Source organism: Cyprinus carpio, chromosome B10 (assembly GCF_018340385.1).
Source record: "Cyprinus carpio isolate SPL01 chromosome B10, ASM1834038v1, whole genome shotgun sequence".
In the NCBI taxonomy this organism is placed as follows: domain Eukaryota; kingdom Metazoa; phylum Chordata; class Actinopteri; order Cypriniformes; family Cyprinidae; genus Cyprinus; species Cyprinus carpio.
Genome location: NC_056606.1, coordinates 10,939,231 through 10,956,973, shown reverse-complemented (window position 1 = coordinate 10,956,973; position 17,743 = coordinate 10,939,231). Strand labels below are relative to the sequence as shown.

Below are 17,743 nucleotides of genomic sequence, written 5' to 3'. Positions count from 1 at the left end.
ATGAATTAAATTGTGATAATATTTTACAATATTACCGTTTAATGTATCAAATTAATGTAGCCTTGGTGAGCACTTTCAAAGACTTTCAAAAACATTAAAAATATCACCCACCCCAAGCTTTTCCAAATTGATTTTGAATTGCCACAACAAACTAATCACTTATCACTTAAAAACATTTCTTAAAAAACATCTTTAAGAAATATGCTTTTAAAATCACCTTTTCAGACTAGAAAACACACTCATTTTGTTGAGTCACCCTGGATGTTTTTCCCCCTCAAAATAATTTTTTGTTTAGCTTTATGAAAGACATTATTTTATGTCTTTATATTTTATAATATATACAATTTTGCATCACTCTCCAACGGATGGAGGAGAATCCAGACAGCGACAGGCATTATGAGAGGACCGCTGATGACCCCTCACCATCAGGCCAAGGGACCAAAGAACAAAGTGAGGAGTCCCCCCTGGGTGATCGCGACCTACCCATCATGCAATGGGAAGATTTAAGTTTGCGGATTGCAGAGCTAGAAAGGCAGAAAAACAAAAGAAACAAAAAACCAGAACTAACATATAAACATAAATCAAATATTACTAAAGACATATATATATATATACAAATATTACTAAAGACCTCATTATTCTTCAGAGTCTAGGTTTATCAGCGCGAGACCGAATACTTGGATGCTGGACAGAATCTAAACACCATTCACTCCATCGGGAGCCATGGGCGGATGAGAACGACTACAGTCCCTGCCGTGTCCCTGTCATAACATCACGGTAATTCACATGTGCATGTTCATAATCTATAGCTACCTTGTTCTGTTTAATGTGTGCTGTGTGTTTCCATCCTTCAGGTTTAATAGTCCTAAAAACCTTCAGCTGTGTTTCATCAACAACAGTGAGAGTGAGGAGGAGGATGACGAAGGAGCGTCTAGCAAAGAGGTGGGTGCAGATAGTCGTGATAGTAGTTTTCCTGAGTTTATCTCAGGTCATGATTTATGAGGTTGCGAAAAGCATTAGGTGTTTGTTATCCTCAGAGCTCATGTGAGGCAGAGGTACGTGGGAGTTGCTCTCGGGGACTAAAACAGGAAGTAAAAGCAGCACTCAGGACTCTCAGAGACAAGATATGGGCCGAACAGAAGGAGAAAGAGGTGGGAGATTTCAATGACATAGTTCACTCAACAGTCTTGCATGACTGTCTTTCTTCCGTGAAACACAAAAGGAGAATGCGTTGGGTGGTTTATGCATGCACTTACAAAACAAAAATGGAGCTTGTAATAGGGACTGAAGCTTTCAAGTTTCAAAATGGACTCAAAAACACCATAAAATGTCATTCAAGATATCTACTTTTGTGTTCCACAGAATAAAGTTACACAGGATCACAGAAGGGTGAGTAAATGATGGCAGAAAAGCAGACTTGTTTCCCTTTCATTTTCTCCACATGGGTTTCAAAAGAATTCTTCAATAAAAAGTTACCAGCCATCTCGGGGATGATTCACAACATTTGAAGCATAAAATAATATACCCATAATACATATAAAAACATTATTCCAAAAAACATATCTTATGCTCATCAAGGCTGTATTTGATCAAAATTTCAGTAAAAACTAATGTTGTGAAATATTCTTACAATTTTAAAAAGCTGGTTTCCATTTTAATATTTTTTTTGTAATTTTATTGTATTGTAATGATGCCAAAGCTACATTTTCAGCATCATTACCACAGTCTTCAGTGTTACATGATCCTTCAGAAATTATTGTAATGCTGACTTGGTACTTTCTTATTATTGACAAGAAAACAGTGCCTCTTTTTGTGGAAGCGATGATACATTTTTTGATGAATAGAAAGTTCAACAAAACAGCATTTATTTGATATAGAATTTTTGTTACACTGAAAATGTCTTTACTGTCAATTTTGATCAAACAAACACACACACACATAAATAAACAAAAAAACAATTAAATACAAATAATTAATCACGATTAATTGCATCCGAAATAAAATATATATATATAAATAAACTAGTGCTGTCAAACGATTAATCACGATTAATTGCATCCAAAATAAAAGTTTTTGTTTACATAATATATGTGTGTACTGTTTATATTTATGTATATAAAAAATACACACTCATTCAGTATATATTTTGAAAATATTTACATGTATATATATTTATATTATATATAAATATATTTAATATACAAATATACAATTTTTCTTAAATATATAGATGCATGTGTGTGTGTTTATATATACATAATAAATATACACAGTACACACACACATATTATGTAAACAAAAACTTTCATTTTGATTGCAATTAATCGGCATTAATTGTTTGACAGCACTAATATTTACTTCTGCAATGTTACTGTTGTACTCTGTGCCTTTAAGGTCAATTTCTGTAGTATTCATTTTGTGCATATTTTTGTTTTATTTTCAGCAAGCCACCCACAGTAGCATGAACATTAGGAGAAAGATTCTTAGCCTTAGTGATCTGCAGACATGCTCTTTACTGCAGCTGAATGCGCTCAGGGCCTCGCTGAATGAGGACATTCAAGGTATCTTTTCCTCAGTGATGCACTTTGCAGTCACTGAACTGCAGCAACAACATTTTCAATCAATAATACAACTCACAAATGTCGTGCAGTTTTCATGCTTCTTTAAACTCTTTTCCAAAATGTTTTTGCACTTTTAAAATGCCATTGAGATAGTGACTCATGCACTTATTTGATTCATGCTTTTAGATTTGAGCTCAGAACTGGTGAAACATCTCGTAGTACGGGACCACCTTCGGACCAAGCAAGATGCTTTGCTCCTGGATGTACAGGATATGACATCATTATGATCGATCTTTTTGTTTGGAACACTGCGTAACTGCAGTTTAACGTTGGCACTTTCTGAAAGCGGTAATTTACTGTTACTCATCCTGTGGACTAACAAAGGCCAGAATATCCTGTTTATTCTTGAAGAAATGTAGCCCTCTCAGAAACTTTTGTTAAAATGTGAGTCACATTTATTATAGTCACAAGTTTTATTGTGGAATAAGTGCCTTATAACAAACTCTAATGGCTCTGATTCATATGTCACTTACAATTTAATTTTACTTCCATAAATAGAGAATATATTAAGCTGCTGTCAAAGCCATATGTGATCAATAACTGTGATGTATTAATCATCAGTTACTTTAAGCATTCCATTGAAATACAGTATATGTAATCGCCATGAAAATATAAACGTGTGCATTTTGCAGTCATATGAATGTGCCTTATAACTTTCCTGTGTATCGAACTTATACGTGAGAATGAAGTATCTCAGTGCAAAATATTCACAGTAATTTAATAAATCATTTACATAAAAAACATTCATTAAAATATACTTAAAATAATTAAAAGATACTTAAGGTTCTTTTGTGGTTCCTTAGATTGCTAGACATGTTTATTTATGGTGCCTCAAATATCCCAGAAAAGCATGATAGATTAAAGTCAAAATGAATGTTGTGGTATTTTTTCAATGATGAAAAAATAAATAATAGATAAAATAATGCACATTTTTATGCACTTGTATGAATAAATGTGTAGTTTGCTGACTTTCTTCCCTCCAATAGTATTGATTTAAAGTGACCCATAAATGAAAAATTGCTGATTATATCATTATATTATATTATATAAGCATTATATCACTTGCTCACCAATTGATCGTCTGCTGTGAATGGGTGCCGTCAGAATGAGAGTCCAAACAGCTGATAAAAGCATCACAATAATCCACACAAACTTCATACTGTTGTTTCAGGCTAAAATACAAGTCCTCTACCCATAATATTGATTTCTTCCATGAAAAAGTTGTCTCATCTGAATCAGGAGAGAAATATGCACAGACCAAGCACCATTTACAAGCCAAAATCTTAAATGTTGATTAATTTTGATGTGAAATGACTACAGGGGATGAATTTTTTCATTGTTATGGATTATGGATTTGTATTTTGGTCAGATGTGAGAGTTTACAGTTAAATTTCCTTTATGATGGATTTGTTACACGAAATGTTAATAATGGACTTCATCACTTGCTCACCGATGAATCCTCTGCAGTGAATGGGTGCCGTCAGAATGAGAGTTCAAATAGCTAATAAAAACATCACAATAATCCAGAAGTGATGGTATAGTTAAAATGCCTTAAATTAGTTGTTTGCTACATACATGCAGCTTTTTGCCTTAATACAGCTTTATTGATGGGCTGGAGCTGTGTGGATTACTTGAGGATTATTGAGATGTTTTTATCAGCTGTTTAGACTATTATTCTGAGGCACCCATTCACTGCAGTTTCGATGAAGAAACAAACTCATCTACATCTCGGATGGTAAGTACATTTTCAGCAAATTTTAATTTCTGGGTAAATTATTCCATTAATGATAATGCAATATTATAAATAGCATAATATTAGTAAATAGAAAAAAATATTTGGTTTGATGTTAATAAATGACTACTCGAGTGTTACTGGTGAGGGTTATAGGGGTTCATAAGACAAAACTTGTTTAGCCCTGGTATGTTTTACATAACAACCTGTGTGTTTCAGTTAGATTGCTGTACATAAATGCTTAGCTGACTGACCATTCATGCACAGTGAACGGCGAGGGAGCGAGAGAGGGCACAGAGACCAGAGAGAAAAGAAGAAAGCACACAGAATTACTGATTGAGAAGTGATTAGTAAAACCTAGCAGATCTGGATACCAAACTGAGAAAGTAATTTGTACACAGAGACTGTAGTTCAAGAAGTGCAGCAAAAAGTACTGAACTTTTCGTCCTGACCTTTTATCAAATGCGTGAAGAAATGAATGCATTTTGGCTGCACATTCAAGTTACCTTTTTTTCTTGACCTTTAAGCAGGTAAGATATTTCATTTAGATCTACTTTCAATGGTCTGCGTGTATCAGAACAAACTTTGCTTTAATACTATAAAAAGAAAATAGCTTTAAATGTATAAGCTTGACCTATCCAGTCATTTCAATCTCATTTTTTCTAGTTTACATTTTCTAACTTTTAATAATCAAATCAAGGTGTTTATAATCGATATGCACGGTTTTGTGTTAAACTGCATGCTGGATTGGGTTTCCGACCAGCATTTCTTGTCTGAATGAATGGGAATTAATTATTTACTGGAACATACCTGCAAGGACACATGATATTGTAATACCAAAACTGCCTCTGTAGTACACAAGCATATCCATTAAACAAACTCAAGGGTTTTATGAACCAAACATGGAGACTTTGTCATTACTGCTCCATGTTATGTAGGCACTATGCATATAGATGAATGCAACAGCCATGTCTAGCCATAAATTAGGCATCTTAATGCACACGCTTCGCAGTTTTCATTGCAAACGGGGTCAGCTGGGTCAGGAAGTGGCGCGTGTTGATACCTCTTAATTTGTGTGAAGAAAAACCGCAATGCGAAAGAACTCCTCTAATACATGGGACTCAAAAAATGGGGGATGGAAAGATGAATGAAGGGTTTACGGAATAGTTTGTTACTGATTGATGGGGTAATAGACCAGAAGAGGCCGATTCAGCACTATAGACAGATAAAGTTGAAGGACTGAGTCATTGGTCAACCTGCAGTTTGCTTGGAAATAAACTATAGGACGGACTACAAGAAAGTGCAGATTTACAGTGCAATCACAGTAAAACTATATAACGTTCCTCCGTTTTCTCCATTTTGGAGCGATGTCCTCACAGGATATCCTGAGAGTTGAAGAACGTGGAGCTTCTAGATTGAACTGAAGAGGTCTCGAGAAGACAGTGATGTGGCTCTGTGGTAACAGCTGATCATGAAGACCACGACTTCAATCTCCAACGTATCACTGCAGCCAGATGCTCATAACTACAGCACACCGCACAGCTGCAGCATCGACGAGTCCTACAAGTACATCATCTTGCCTCTATGCTACTCCTTGACCTTCTTGCTCAGCCTCGTCCTGAACTCCACCGTCCTCCTGCGGTCCCGCAAGAGCGGCCGTCAGTGGAACACTTCGCTGATCTACATGGTCAATCTGGCCTCCACGGATCTGATGTACAGCTTCTCGCTGCCGTTCCTCGTGGCCAGCTACGTGATGCGTGACCATTGGGTTTTTGGAGACTTCATGTGCAGGCTGGTGCGTTTCTTGTTTTACTTCAACCTGTACTGCAGCATCTTCTTCCTCACCTGTATATCCGTCCATCGCTACATGGGAATCTGTCATCCGATCAGAAACATTGCTTTGGAGAGCAAGCGGGCGGTTAGGGGCATTTGCGCAACTGTTTGGGTCATAGTGTTCATCCTTACATGCCCAATCGTCCGGTTTGCCAAAACAGGAGATGTTCTGAGGAAAATCGAAGGAACCGATTCTTGGTTGGAAAGTAGTGGAGATGCTGGAAGAGTCGAGGTGGAGGTATATAGGAACTGTTGGGATGATGCAATTGATAGTGAGTTCTCCGAATACGTGCCTTATGGAATCGTTCTACACCTTCTGGGCTTCTTCTTCCCTTTTATCGTCATTGCATGGTGTTACTCGCAGGTGGTGCGGACCATCTTCCAAACGCTTCACTCCCAGCCACAGGTGCAAGAGGAAGGGGGAATGTGCGGAGGGGTCGAAGGGGTCAAAGACAGGACGTCCGTGTCCATCTCTGGCTCTCAACATGCACCGTACCTCAACAGGCGGCGCAAGTCCATCAAAACCATCATCACCATCACCATCCTGTTCGCACTGTGCTTCCTGCCCTTCCACATCACACGCACGCTCTTCCTCATCCTCAAGGAAACTAAGGCCGTCGAGTGCCAAACCATGCGGATGGTTTCCATTTGCTACAAGATCACTCGGCCGCTGGCTTCCTGCAATTCCTGGCTCAATGCACTCCTTTATTTCTTAACAGGAGACAAAAGCTTAGCCTGCTGTGGACAGACCAGCACCAGTCACAACACCCACCTGCTCGGCCTTTACAGATTCTTGGAGGACAGAAAGAGGCTGTGGATCAAGAGCAAGGCAATTCACATAAAGCAGAGGAAGCTCATGAAAGTGACTCGAAATCTTCAGGAATAACATAGATGAGGTCAGGAATGCACAGTCTCTGTGGGACAGACCTACTTTTAATGCTCTAGATTTCATATTATTTATTATTCATTGATGCTACCGAGCGATTTCACACAATCTTGGGTATTGCTGTATGTTTTATGCTAGTTTGTGACCAAGTATCTCTTTTAAACATCATGTTTTTGGAGTTTGGATAAATGTAATCAGTAAATAATATTGAAATCATAATTTATGAAAGTATAAAACTGGCATTTCTTATGCACAAAATAAGTTATTAATTGCTGACTGACTAGAAGTAAAGTACAGTCAACAGGCCAGAATAATATACAAAAGAAACAGGAAGCAGAAAGTTACTAATTGACATCTTGTGACAATTAAACCGATTTGCTCACACTATTAGCAAGACTAATATGACCTGTATGCTGTCGAGATCCTGAAACTGTCGGACTGCACATACTTTTACAATTTAATAAAGATCCTGTAGTGAATAAAAACTCATTTGAATGTATCTTAAAAATAAAAAAAAACAACTTTTTCCAAATGAAACTTGTCATTGTAAATGACCATGCTTCTTTTCTGCTTGAATTGCAATTCCTAAACATTCACTGATTCATAAGCAACGCCATACATTTGTTTTAATGAATATTGTTCACACAGATAGAATAAATATATGTATACATAACTTCATTTTATTTTGTTTAAATTGATGTTTACCTTGTTAAACACACACACTTTCAGACTACTTGTGATTAGGCTTGAATACACCACTTCATAAACAACTGTGGATATTTGTTTTATGAATGTTATGATAGAATTCACTACGATTATGGTAAATGATTCATCTTGAATATGTAAGAGTGTAAAATCCATAAACATTTACCATGAAATTGTATTGTTATAATGTAATTAACATTGACAGAATTTACTTGATAGCCCTTTACAAGGGGGTTGATTTGATTTGTTAAAATTAGTTAATGCATTAGGAATCATAAATATATATATATATATATATATATATATATATATATATATATATATATATATATATATATATATATATATATATATATATATATATATATACTACATTTACAAACATCAAAAGCTTAATTAAACTTTATATACACGTTTTCCTTGTCCAAATACAGTTTTTAAGTGCATTACTGATGTATGATGGTTTAGTATGACTCATGCATCCCAAGGTGACTCTTGTGGATTAATCCTCAGTGAAAATAACCTTAAATGTTTGCGTTTTTTCTTTCATTAAACGCATTACCCTTTCTTTTAATCAGATTCATCTCAAAAGCAAACTCTATATATCTTGCATTTAGGCCAGAATAATTGGCAAAAGAATACGCAGTAAATAGTTGCACGCCACATATTCACTTCTCCTGAGCACAGTGCTTTATCTCTGTGCACTTCTCTGGTCTACCAGAGCGAGGCGCTGTTGTACAATGGGATGCACAATCTCTATTTGGTTGCGGGAAATATGTTTTATTTTCTAAATTAAGAAATGACCGAAAACTTTTAATGTATCCCGTGTTTCAGACTGTATCAGCAGACACTTTCAGCTGAGGATGCCTTCGCCGACAGAGCCGACGATCACATGTTTGATCAGGATGGTGTTCGCTCATTTTTCCGACTGCTTTACAAACTAGCAGGTAAACTTGAAAAAAATAAGCCGTGACAGAAAGCTTCACCTTTCTCACGACATTTGGCCGAAAAGACCCGAAAGCTTATCTTCTGACCATTTTGATCCGTGTTAATTCGCTTATGTGCTGTTTTTGCTTTTCGATGTTTTATTTGCTCTGTTCGGATAAGTTGAATTGGATTAAAAAGCCGAAGGACCTTGTCGAGTTAGTGGCTTTGCACTGAAAATAGTGCTGAATATACTTTACTTGTGGACTGAATACGAAAAGTCTCTTTAATGCACAGTAATAACTGTATTTGCTTCATGTTTACGCTGACGAAATCAACCTGAGGAGTTTATACTAAGTTTGTGTGCGATCCGATAAACCAGTTGTGGCTCGAGCTCACAGCTGTTCTTTAAATTAGTGTATCAAGCCGACACTATTTCGTTTAAAAAAATCAACAAAATGCGTTAGACACGGGAAAGCAGTCCACTCAGTTAAATTGGATCGGGTATTTTGGCGTGAGGCCTGCTGGTCGGGCTTTTTCCGGGTGAGATTTGGGGGTAAGGCCGCGTCAGGTCGCGTTCAGGCCGGCCGTGAGTGACGCGCAGTCCCGGCGCCGGAGGACGAGCTATGGAGAGGATGGAGGTGGACCAGTGCGCAGGCGCAGGAGGAGCCCTCCGAAGGTCCAACAGCGCCCCCATGATCACGAACGTCAGGTGAGGGAACTGCTGCAACCCAATATTCATTAACTTGGGAATTAATTTAAAACGGTAATACACACTACTGAATCACGTAGATAAATAATTTAATCCCAAAACATTCTTCTAAACTCTAAACTCTTGTTTGCTGGTGCTGCAGTGATGGGACGACAGTATTCAGCTCTAATAGTTCGGCTCGGTATCGTCGGAGCAGCGTTTCTGTGAACCCGAGCTGTCCCTCACGGGTGAGTGTTCAGATGGTTTGTGAAAATCAGTTTTGGGCATTTAGTTTGCTAAAAAAAAAAACTTTGGATAAACTTAAATAACTCATTTGCGTTACAGATCCTTCCTCTGTCCCCATTCTCGCTGTCTTGTGAGAGATCCGAACACAAGAGACAGGTGAGAACTAAAGAATCGATTCTGTGATGCTTTTAAACAGTAATGAGTTCATGAGTATGTTGAGTACCTGTTGCATGTATTTACTTTAAAATTAAAAGAAATCCATTGTAGTTTTGTTAAGATATTTATTAGTAGGCACAACTTTGTTTGTTTCTTAAGAAACATTAATTCAGTCAAGTGATGTTTTATTGTACAATGTTTGTCGTCCAGATTGAGAATATGGAACTCACTTTGAGAGGAAGTTTACAGAGACTAAGGTAACCAAACACAAAATTGTGCATTAAAGAAAGGGTTGTTATCAAGATATGAACATATTTTAACTTGATTTTCTCTCATCTAAGTGCCTCGCCTGCTGTTCACTTCCCTCCTGCGAGTCATTGGCATGACCATCTGTCTCCAGTGAGTATTTCTCTCTGTTTGAGTTTCAATCCACTGTCGTTCTTGTTATTCACCTCACTCTGTGTGTCCCATGCAGGGATTCCATTCCCAGGACAGCGGTGTCACTCCTAATTCCTCACCCAGTCCAACTCGAAGGTTTCGAGGGTAGGCCTGAGTTAATGAATAAAACTACAGTATTAGAATGTAGAGCCTTCAAATGTCAATTCGGTCTCATATTTAGTTGTTTCAAAATAGAAAGAGACACAAACAGCTCTTCTGAACAAAGGTTTTGATTTGTTTTTGAATGAACAGAGGATCCGTGAGCTCTGGAGTGAGATGGCCATCAGTTGCACCTTTGAAAAGGAAAGGTAATGATTTATAACCTGCTGTTTCTTCAAAATGCATTTGAAAAAGAATATTAGAAACTTATCAGAAAGGATAGGAATCTTAATGAATACAATGAAAGAATTATTATTGGTAGAACTTTAAATATTTTATTGGTAGTATCTTTTTGTATGAAGTAAAGTACTACCATTCGGAAGTTCGGGGCTGGTAAGATTTAATTTTTTTTTTTTTTTTTGAGGTTTGCTTACTAAGGCTGTATTTATTTTATCAAAAATACAGTAAAACCGTAATATTATGAAATATATTAATTTCATGTAACACATGTCATCATAAACTTAGTGAGTCATTTTGACTGATTTATTCAAAAGAATCAACTAGTTTGTCAATCGAGCTACTAGTGATGCTGTTTGTTTGTTTCAGGCAGCATCATTCAGTTCCAGTATTATATTATATTGCTCTTTTGTTGATTTTGATTGCTTCTATTGTCCTCATTTGTAAGTCGCTTTGGATACAAGCGTCTGCTAAATGACTAAATGTATTAAAATGCCCATCTTTTAATCAGTTTCTCCATTTCCTCTACTCAGGTGGAGTGGAATCGGACGGTCCGCCCAAAAAGCTCTTCATTGCTGGAGTCACAGACCCTGCTCACATAACCAGTTACACAGTCAGGTGAGTCTTATGATGCTTAAATAATAAACAGAACAAAATCTCATGCCCCATTATTTGATCTACTTCAGCACTTAATGAATCTGTTCATACATACAGTGTTTCCCAGCCAGTGGACTCCTCTTCTGGGACTGCTCCTGTTGGTTCAAACACCCAGGCCACCCCCCTGTCCCTCTCCCCTCCGCCCCCCTTCACCTCCCACCACCCCAGCATCTAAACCCCAGTATTCATCACATCATCACCTTGTAGAGCTTCGGATGCAAGGTGTTGTAAAATGAAGACCAAACTTCAGCCTAATCTCATTTCTATCCCTTTTTGTTTTCTGCTTTTAATTTGGTGCTTTGAATAGAGTATTTCAGCTCAATCACTTCTGAAGGAAATTCAAACTAGTTGTTACTTTGGTATCAAGATGCAATATAAGAAGACAAAATCTTCTGGATGTATCTGACATGTCAACGTGGATGCTGCAGGCTATCGTGTAATTTGTGAATAATTATGGAACTTTGTTTGCTGTATATATGAAATAGTATCTGCAATAACACATTTGCAATGAAAGTGTTCAGGTAGTTGAAACCTGGCGAATACTGACACAAAGACCTTAGTGTACAGACTCAAAAGAAAGACCAGTTTTGCTCCTTTTCGTTTTCCTCGAGTTGTGGCAAAACATTTTTGTATTTTGGTACATCTTCAGCTTCCATTAACAGGGTCCAATGTTCTGGTAAAACATCCAGAATGTGTAGAAAAAAGGACTGAGGAATAGAGAGTATTAAAATCAGTTGACCATAGATGTCAACTTTTTGTATAAATGTATATAAATATGTGAATAATCGAATATTATTTTGGTAGGTATTAATCTTGTGTTTCGAGGGGTCTGATGTCTGTAAAAATGTTTATTTTTTCCATATAGCTTTTAGCTTGGACTGAACTTTTTGAGTTTGAAAAAAATTCTTTAAATCATTGGAAACGATACCAGCGCATTCAGGCAACTCCCATATTTTGATTCGCTTATCGATACTTTGAAAAAATAAAATAAAATAAAACGTACTGTAAAGACTAGATGTCTCACTTCACGTCTACAATCCGTTGTTGTATACGCTAAGCACTTTTAGTTAAAAGTCCACATTGAAAACTGACCTAGAGCCCTAGAATGTATCCCGTCTGAGGCAAGATGCTTTTCAGTAACTAAACACACCCAAACAAACTTTCCCTCCATAACATAACATGAACAGTATCCAGAAATTGAGGACTTAAGATACTTGCAAGGGATGAGCTGTTGCATTACAAAACACGATAAACCATTTCTACATAGATACAATCACAGTTTCAGTGGATATCATACTCTTCCTCTTGTACTATTTGCACAGTGTTAGATATCAATGTTGCTGTTACATGAGTGGGATCATATTTACTTTTATTGTAATGGGGGTCTCGTTTTGTAATGCTTGAGTCATTTCACTTGGGAAATATTTTCAGATCTTTGAAGTCTATCTGATTTTTGTGTAAAAGCACCAAGTCTGGATTGTGGCTTTAATTGTGGATGGATTTTAATTAGAAAATGTATTACCCAGCAAGTGACATGCTGCGGTTAATAGAACTGGAAGCCCTTCTAAAGCAAATCTACCATGATACTTCACAGCATTATGCAAATGATGTTGATTGTGGCGCATGTTACATTGTTATTTATGAATGTGTACAGGCTCTGGTAGCAGTATGTACTTCATTGTCATAATTCTTGATTCCCAAAGTCTTTATTGCATGGACACCGGCAGCTTGTTGGTCTCTAAAGTTGCACATCAGACATATGAAGCCGTTCTTCTGTTTCCATATTCATATATCTGGAGGAATACAGCTCATTCCTCGATATAATGTCATTGCCTTTCATTTTTACTCATTTCGTTTTTAATTCAGTAATAATGCCTTAAAGGTTTTGGGTCTTGAAGTTTTAATTCCAAAGTTACTTGCACTGTCATTCGCAGTTGTTGGGGTCCTTGAGTTTTCAAATGTTTATACCAATGTTTATGGGTCTTTTAAAGTGATTACAAATGTGCAATATGCATTAAAGTTGCTGGAATTAGTATGTCAAGTTCATCGGGATAATCAGTTCCAGGTATTTATCAAGAACCTGAATGGAAGACTTGACAGCTGTTTGTTCTGAATCATTTATATAATGTAGAATAAGTACCATTATTAGTATTTTACTTTAGATTTGCCATACACTTACTATGACAGGTTCTGTTTGTCATAGAGAGAGAATCACGAGCTGTTCTTTCTTTGTTCTCCTTAAATGATTGAGAGGTGTGTTGTGAAGAAACTAAATGGATTGTGACCGCATGAAAAACAATGTAAAGAAATGCCAAAGCCGATAGATTTTGTTGTAAGTTGTAAATATATTCTGGAAGCCAGAAAAAATTAAGTGAAAGATGGATATTTTTTGACATATTGGTAGCAAAAGTACAATTATTCCCTCTTGGTCGCCCATGATGAATGTCCATTTATCAGAGAAGAAATATCATTTACCATAAAATGTATATTACACCATATATTCTTATGAAAAAGATCCTAATAAAAACTCATTTTATTGATTTGCATGCTGTCTTTTTATGCCAAGCCAAGAAATTGTATGACAGGACGATTTGTTCATATGAAATTTAAGCAGGCATGTCTTATGTTTGCTGTTGAAATGACCGGTTTAATTAATCTGTAATGGTAAAAAATAATATACATATATATACATACAATAGAAGCTGTACCTAATATACAGTGGCAGTGGAAGAAAATGGTCCAATTTTCCTGAAACTATTTTTGATGTTGTGCTGCCAAAATTTCATTAAAAGCAGAATCTCGCTTCACTTCACAAAGCTTTACTTCAGCCAAAAGGGCCTAATAATTAAAAAGAGGAAGTATTTTTACAAGTAGTTTGACCACTGTCCTGTAAACCCCTTTTCAGCTGTGGACAGATCAGATCAGATCACACAACACAAACCAATCATTTTCTATTTTTGCTGCATAATAAGAGCTAAGGATGGAGTTTTTTTCACTGACATGGGTAGAGAATGGTTGGCGATGTAGTACAGATCTGGTGCTGTTCGAGGCCACAGCAGAAAAGGTGGTAGAGGTGTACAGCAATGATCAAACTTGATCATCTCTGCTCCCCCCGTTGCACCTGAATATCACTTCGACTGACAAGTGAAGATCAGCGGGACAGCAGAGGCAGGTCACTGGAGTTCATTATAAGACTGGAGTCCAGATTCAAGCTCTCTGCCAGAAAAAAAGAAAGAAAATGTAACATTTAATCAACACACTTTGTTCCTATGCATTCATTTACCTCGAAATGAAAATTATGTCACCATGTGGTGATATCAGTATTTGTGAAACAATTTGGAATAATACAAGAAAAATGCAGGAAATGCATACAAAAAATGAAATAATACTGTCACTCTTTTACATGCAATTATAATGAATGGAATAAATGTTTTCTGCAGGCTTTAAGGTACATTTAAGACAAATTAAAGAAAATTTATGCAATAAATTAAAGGAAACAATACATCAATAAATTCTCTAAATGTGTCTTTGGAGCACACAATAAGTATGCATCAGCATTTTGAAAAAAAAAAAAAAAAAATTTCCAACATATTTCCATTACTGAATATAGTGTTAAACTACAATATTGAAATAACTTTTACTTTACCTTCTGCAAGGTATTTGTAAAAGCAAATATGTAGATTGTTAAATCAATGGGCTCAGACAAAGCAACTTCATTTAAATGGAAAACATTTTCTGACCCCATTGATGGATATTTATACTTGCTTTAGGCATAAACCTAATTAATTTTGTTCAATTTCTCAGAAAACAAGACTCCAGCTATCTTCATTTTGCATGTGAATTAAATGTATCTTGCTTTCAAGATGTTTAGATATTTGTATTGGAAAAAAAGACAAAAATACAGAGGAAGATAATCTTTTTCTTTTTTTTTTTTTTTTTTTTGCAGTGCATGCAAGATTTAATGCCATTACTTCATTTGTGGAGGGGTGAATTAAGACTTTTTAAGACCTGCAAAAACCCTGTTTTCCAGTTGAATGATACAAGGGTGAGTGATGGCAGAATTTTCATTTCATTTTCTTTCATTTCTATCCTTCAATGCATTCAAAACGTGACTCACCTTGGTCAAAGTTTGGTTTTTTAGTGGAACCCTCTCCAAGCCCCTCGATATCCACCAAATCACTGTTCACATCGGAGTCATTCAGAGCACTCAGAGTCACATCTGATAATAGACAGCCAAACCGTGTAAGTGCACTGACAGACATATAACCACACTGCTTGGATTCTGTTTCATTATTTATCCTTTTTCACTGAAATCGAGTCACCTGCTGGTTTAGGGTTCTTTATTGCTGGTTGTAAAGATGAAGAACTCTGCAATCCAGATGTCACAACAACCTTTGAGGTCGGCACAGCGATAACAGACGGGGCGACTGATGCAGGAGGCGGCGGTAGCGTCACTGGGCTTTTCTTCATGGTTTTTTTAGGCGACTCTGAAGTGAGAGGTACCCTGCTGTCCTCATACATCTTCCTTTTCACTGTGGTCTTAATCTGGGCACTACAAGACGAAAGGAAAAAGAGAGACAAAGTTTTTTTTGTGGTGCATTAGGGTAAGATGGGGGAAGATGTCCTCCTCAAAGGAATAGTTCACCTCAAAAATGAAAATTCTGTCATCATTTACTCACCCTCGTGTCATTCCTAACCTGTGTAAGTTTCTTTCTTATTATATGTTCTTTACACAAAATAATATATTTTGAAGAATTTTGAAGAACTAAACAGTTGTTGGTGCCCATTGACTTCCATTGCAGGGAAAGAAATACTATCCAAGTCAATGGGGACCGGACACTGTTTGATTACCAGAATTCTTCTTCTAAATAAATAAATAAATAAATAAATATATATATATATATATATATATATATATATATATATATATATATATATATATATATATATATATATATATATATATATATATATATTTTTTTTTTTACACAGGTGCCATCAACAGGTAAAATGGCACCATACATAACTTTCCCAGAATAAATAAATGACTTCTGATATCATTCTTTTTCATATTTATATATGGGTCAAAGGCATTTCGGTGTCCACATCCATTTAAATGGACAAAAAAGACTTTATATACATAGAAAGCATATTAATACATGCAAGTGTCTACTTTAATATTGTAAATAATTTTGTGAAAATAAAATGTCAAAATATGGGTGAAATAATGTTCCATCAACATACAGCATAACAGATATATGTATTAAAAAAAAAAACATGCTTATTCTGACCTGTACTTACTAAAATGTATAAAAGAAAAAGTGATCATACTAAATTTCATTATATATTTTTTTTTAAATGTCTTTGACAAATGGCTAAAACTTAGTTATTTGAAAGACAGTGGCAAAGATTGGTAAAGACTTAAAATTGCGGTTAATTAGTTTTGGGGGGCTGCACTGCGATCCTTAAATAGAGTCTATTAATGTCATCTAATCATTCTTATTCTAAATTTGCCTGACAAGATGTTTTGGTATATAAGCTATTGTTACACTGACTGAATGACAATGTAAAATACAAATGTGAATACTGATGCTGTCACATAAATTATGCATTTTATATTCCACACAATTCAATTATATTATAAGTAATGTTTGAGTATTTTAATATTATATATATATATATATATATATATATATATATATATATATATATATATATATATATATATATATATATATATATATTAGTAATTAAAAAAAACTTTAATTAAATTAAATATGTTAAATTACACAGCTATAACTCTGTCACACCTGCAGCTTCAGAAACACTTACACTGTCCGCTGTTTTATGACTGAGCTGATGCTGTTCAGATCTTCACCGAAACGGCGGACTGCAGAACGCAGCATCTCGATCTCCGTGTCGGTCCATTTGGCTCTGAGAGAAGCGGTGTGCAAAAGGACAGAGTCAGTTATACAATATCGACTATGCTTAAACAACAACGGTACATTTGAAATACAGCAGAAGATGCAGTTCGAGCGGAAAGGCGGTCATAAGCCCATCTCACCCCGCGGGAGAGGAGTCTGCCACTGGATGCAGCTGCATGGTCAGTTCACCCAGTTTAGAGAAAGCAGCGCCTGCAGCCGAGAAGATCTCGCCCACCTGAGTGACATTTATACGTGCTTTTGATTGATCACTTACTTAAGAATATTTATCATGCAAAACAACGCAAATGTTTACCTTTGTGGAAGCTGAAGTCATGCTGGAGTGACACACATACAACAACAGTCCAGTCGAGTCTCAGTCAGCTGCGCTTAATAACTAAAACGATCAAACCGGTTTAAAATGAGTCATCCAGTGACCTTTCGTAGGAAGATATACCTTTTATATCTTTATTATATATCTAATAAAAAGTCTCTATAATCGGCATGAACGGAACACAATAGTTCGAACTAAAAGTTCCCAGAGTACAATGCGCTTCGAATATCAGGCGTGATTGGTCAGTGCATAGCCAATCAAAT

General features: G+C 36.1%; 2 protein-coding genes and 1 pseudogene across 2 annotated transcripts; 2 read left to right on the top strand and 1 right to left on the bottom strand.

Annotated features, from left to right (window-relative positions):
• The first annotated feature begins 5,740 nt into the window (after positions 1 to 5,740).
• Positions 5,741 to 7,394, top strand: LOC109052009 (annotated as a pseudogene).
• Positions 7,395 to 8,508: 1,114 nt separating this feature from the next.
• LOC109052021 (PPP2R1A-PPP2R2A-interacting phosphatase regulator 1-like) lies at positions 8,509 to 12,365 on the top strand. The gene is made up of 9 exons (XM_019069499.2): positions 8,509 to 9,413; positions 9,556 to 9,640; positions 9,738 to 9,794; positions 10,005 to 10,051; positions 10,136 to 10,193; positions 10,270 to 10,337; positions 10,485 to 10,540; positions 11,102 to 11,186; positions 11,283 to 12,365. The coding sequence occupies exons 1-9, from the start codon at positions 9,328 to 9,330 to the stop codon at positions 11,398 to 11,400; spliced, it is 660 nt and encodes a 219-aa protein (XP_018925044.1). The 5' UTR covers positions 8,509 to 9,327; the 3' UTR covers positions 11,401 to 12,365.
• A 1,194-nt stretch (positions 12,366 to 13,559) lies between these two features.
• On the bottom strand, positions 13,560 to 17,699 carry LOC109052040 (chromatin complexes subunit BAP18-like). The gene is made up of 6 exons (XM_042732481.1): positions 17,463 to 17,699; positions 17,290 to 17,384; positions 17,058 to 17,159; positions 15,548 to 15,777; positions 15,343 to 15,444; positions 13,560 to 14,441 (listed from the first exon to the last, which is right to left on the bottom strand). Exons 1-6 carry the CDS (start codon positions 17,481 to 17,483, stop codon positions 14,377 to 14,379), a joined length of 615 nt encoding a protein of 204 aa, XP_042588415.1. The 5' UTR covers positions 17,484 to 17,699; the 3' UTR covers positions 13,560 to 14,376.
• Positions 17,700 to 17,743: the final 44 nt, after the last annotated feature.

What these genes read in the sequence shown, in the direction of transcription:
- LOC109052021 (XM_019069499.2), top strand. Translation starts at nt 9,328, where the DNA reads ATGGAGAGGATGGAGGTGGACCAGTGCGCAGGCGCAGGAGGAGCCCTC. An exon ending in CCCATGATCACGAACGTCAG is followed by an intron (nt 9,414 to 9,555) that starts GTGAGGGAACTG and finishes CTGGTGCTGCAG; the next exon opens with TGATGGGACGACAGTATTCA. An exon ending in ACCCGAGCTGTCCCTCACGG is followed by an intron (nt 9,641 to 9,737) that starts GTGAGTGTTCAG and finishes TTTGCGTTACAG; the next exon opens with ATCCTTCCTCTGTCCCCATT.
- LOC109052040 (XM_042732481.1), bottom strand. Translation starts at nt 17,483, where the DNA reads ATGACTTCAGCTTCCACAAAG. An exon ending in AAAGAACCCTAAACCAGCAG is followed by an intron (nt 15,445 to 15,547) that starts GTGACTCGATTT and finishes GTCTATTATCAG; the next exon opens with ATGTGACTCTGAGTGCTCTG. An exon ending in AAAACCAAACTTTGACCAAG is followed by an intron (nt 14,442 to 15,342) that starts GTGAGTCACGTT and finishes TTTTTCTGGCAG; the next exon opens with AGAGCTTGAATCTGGACTCC.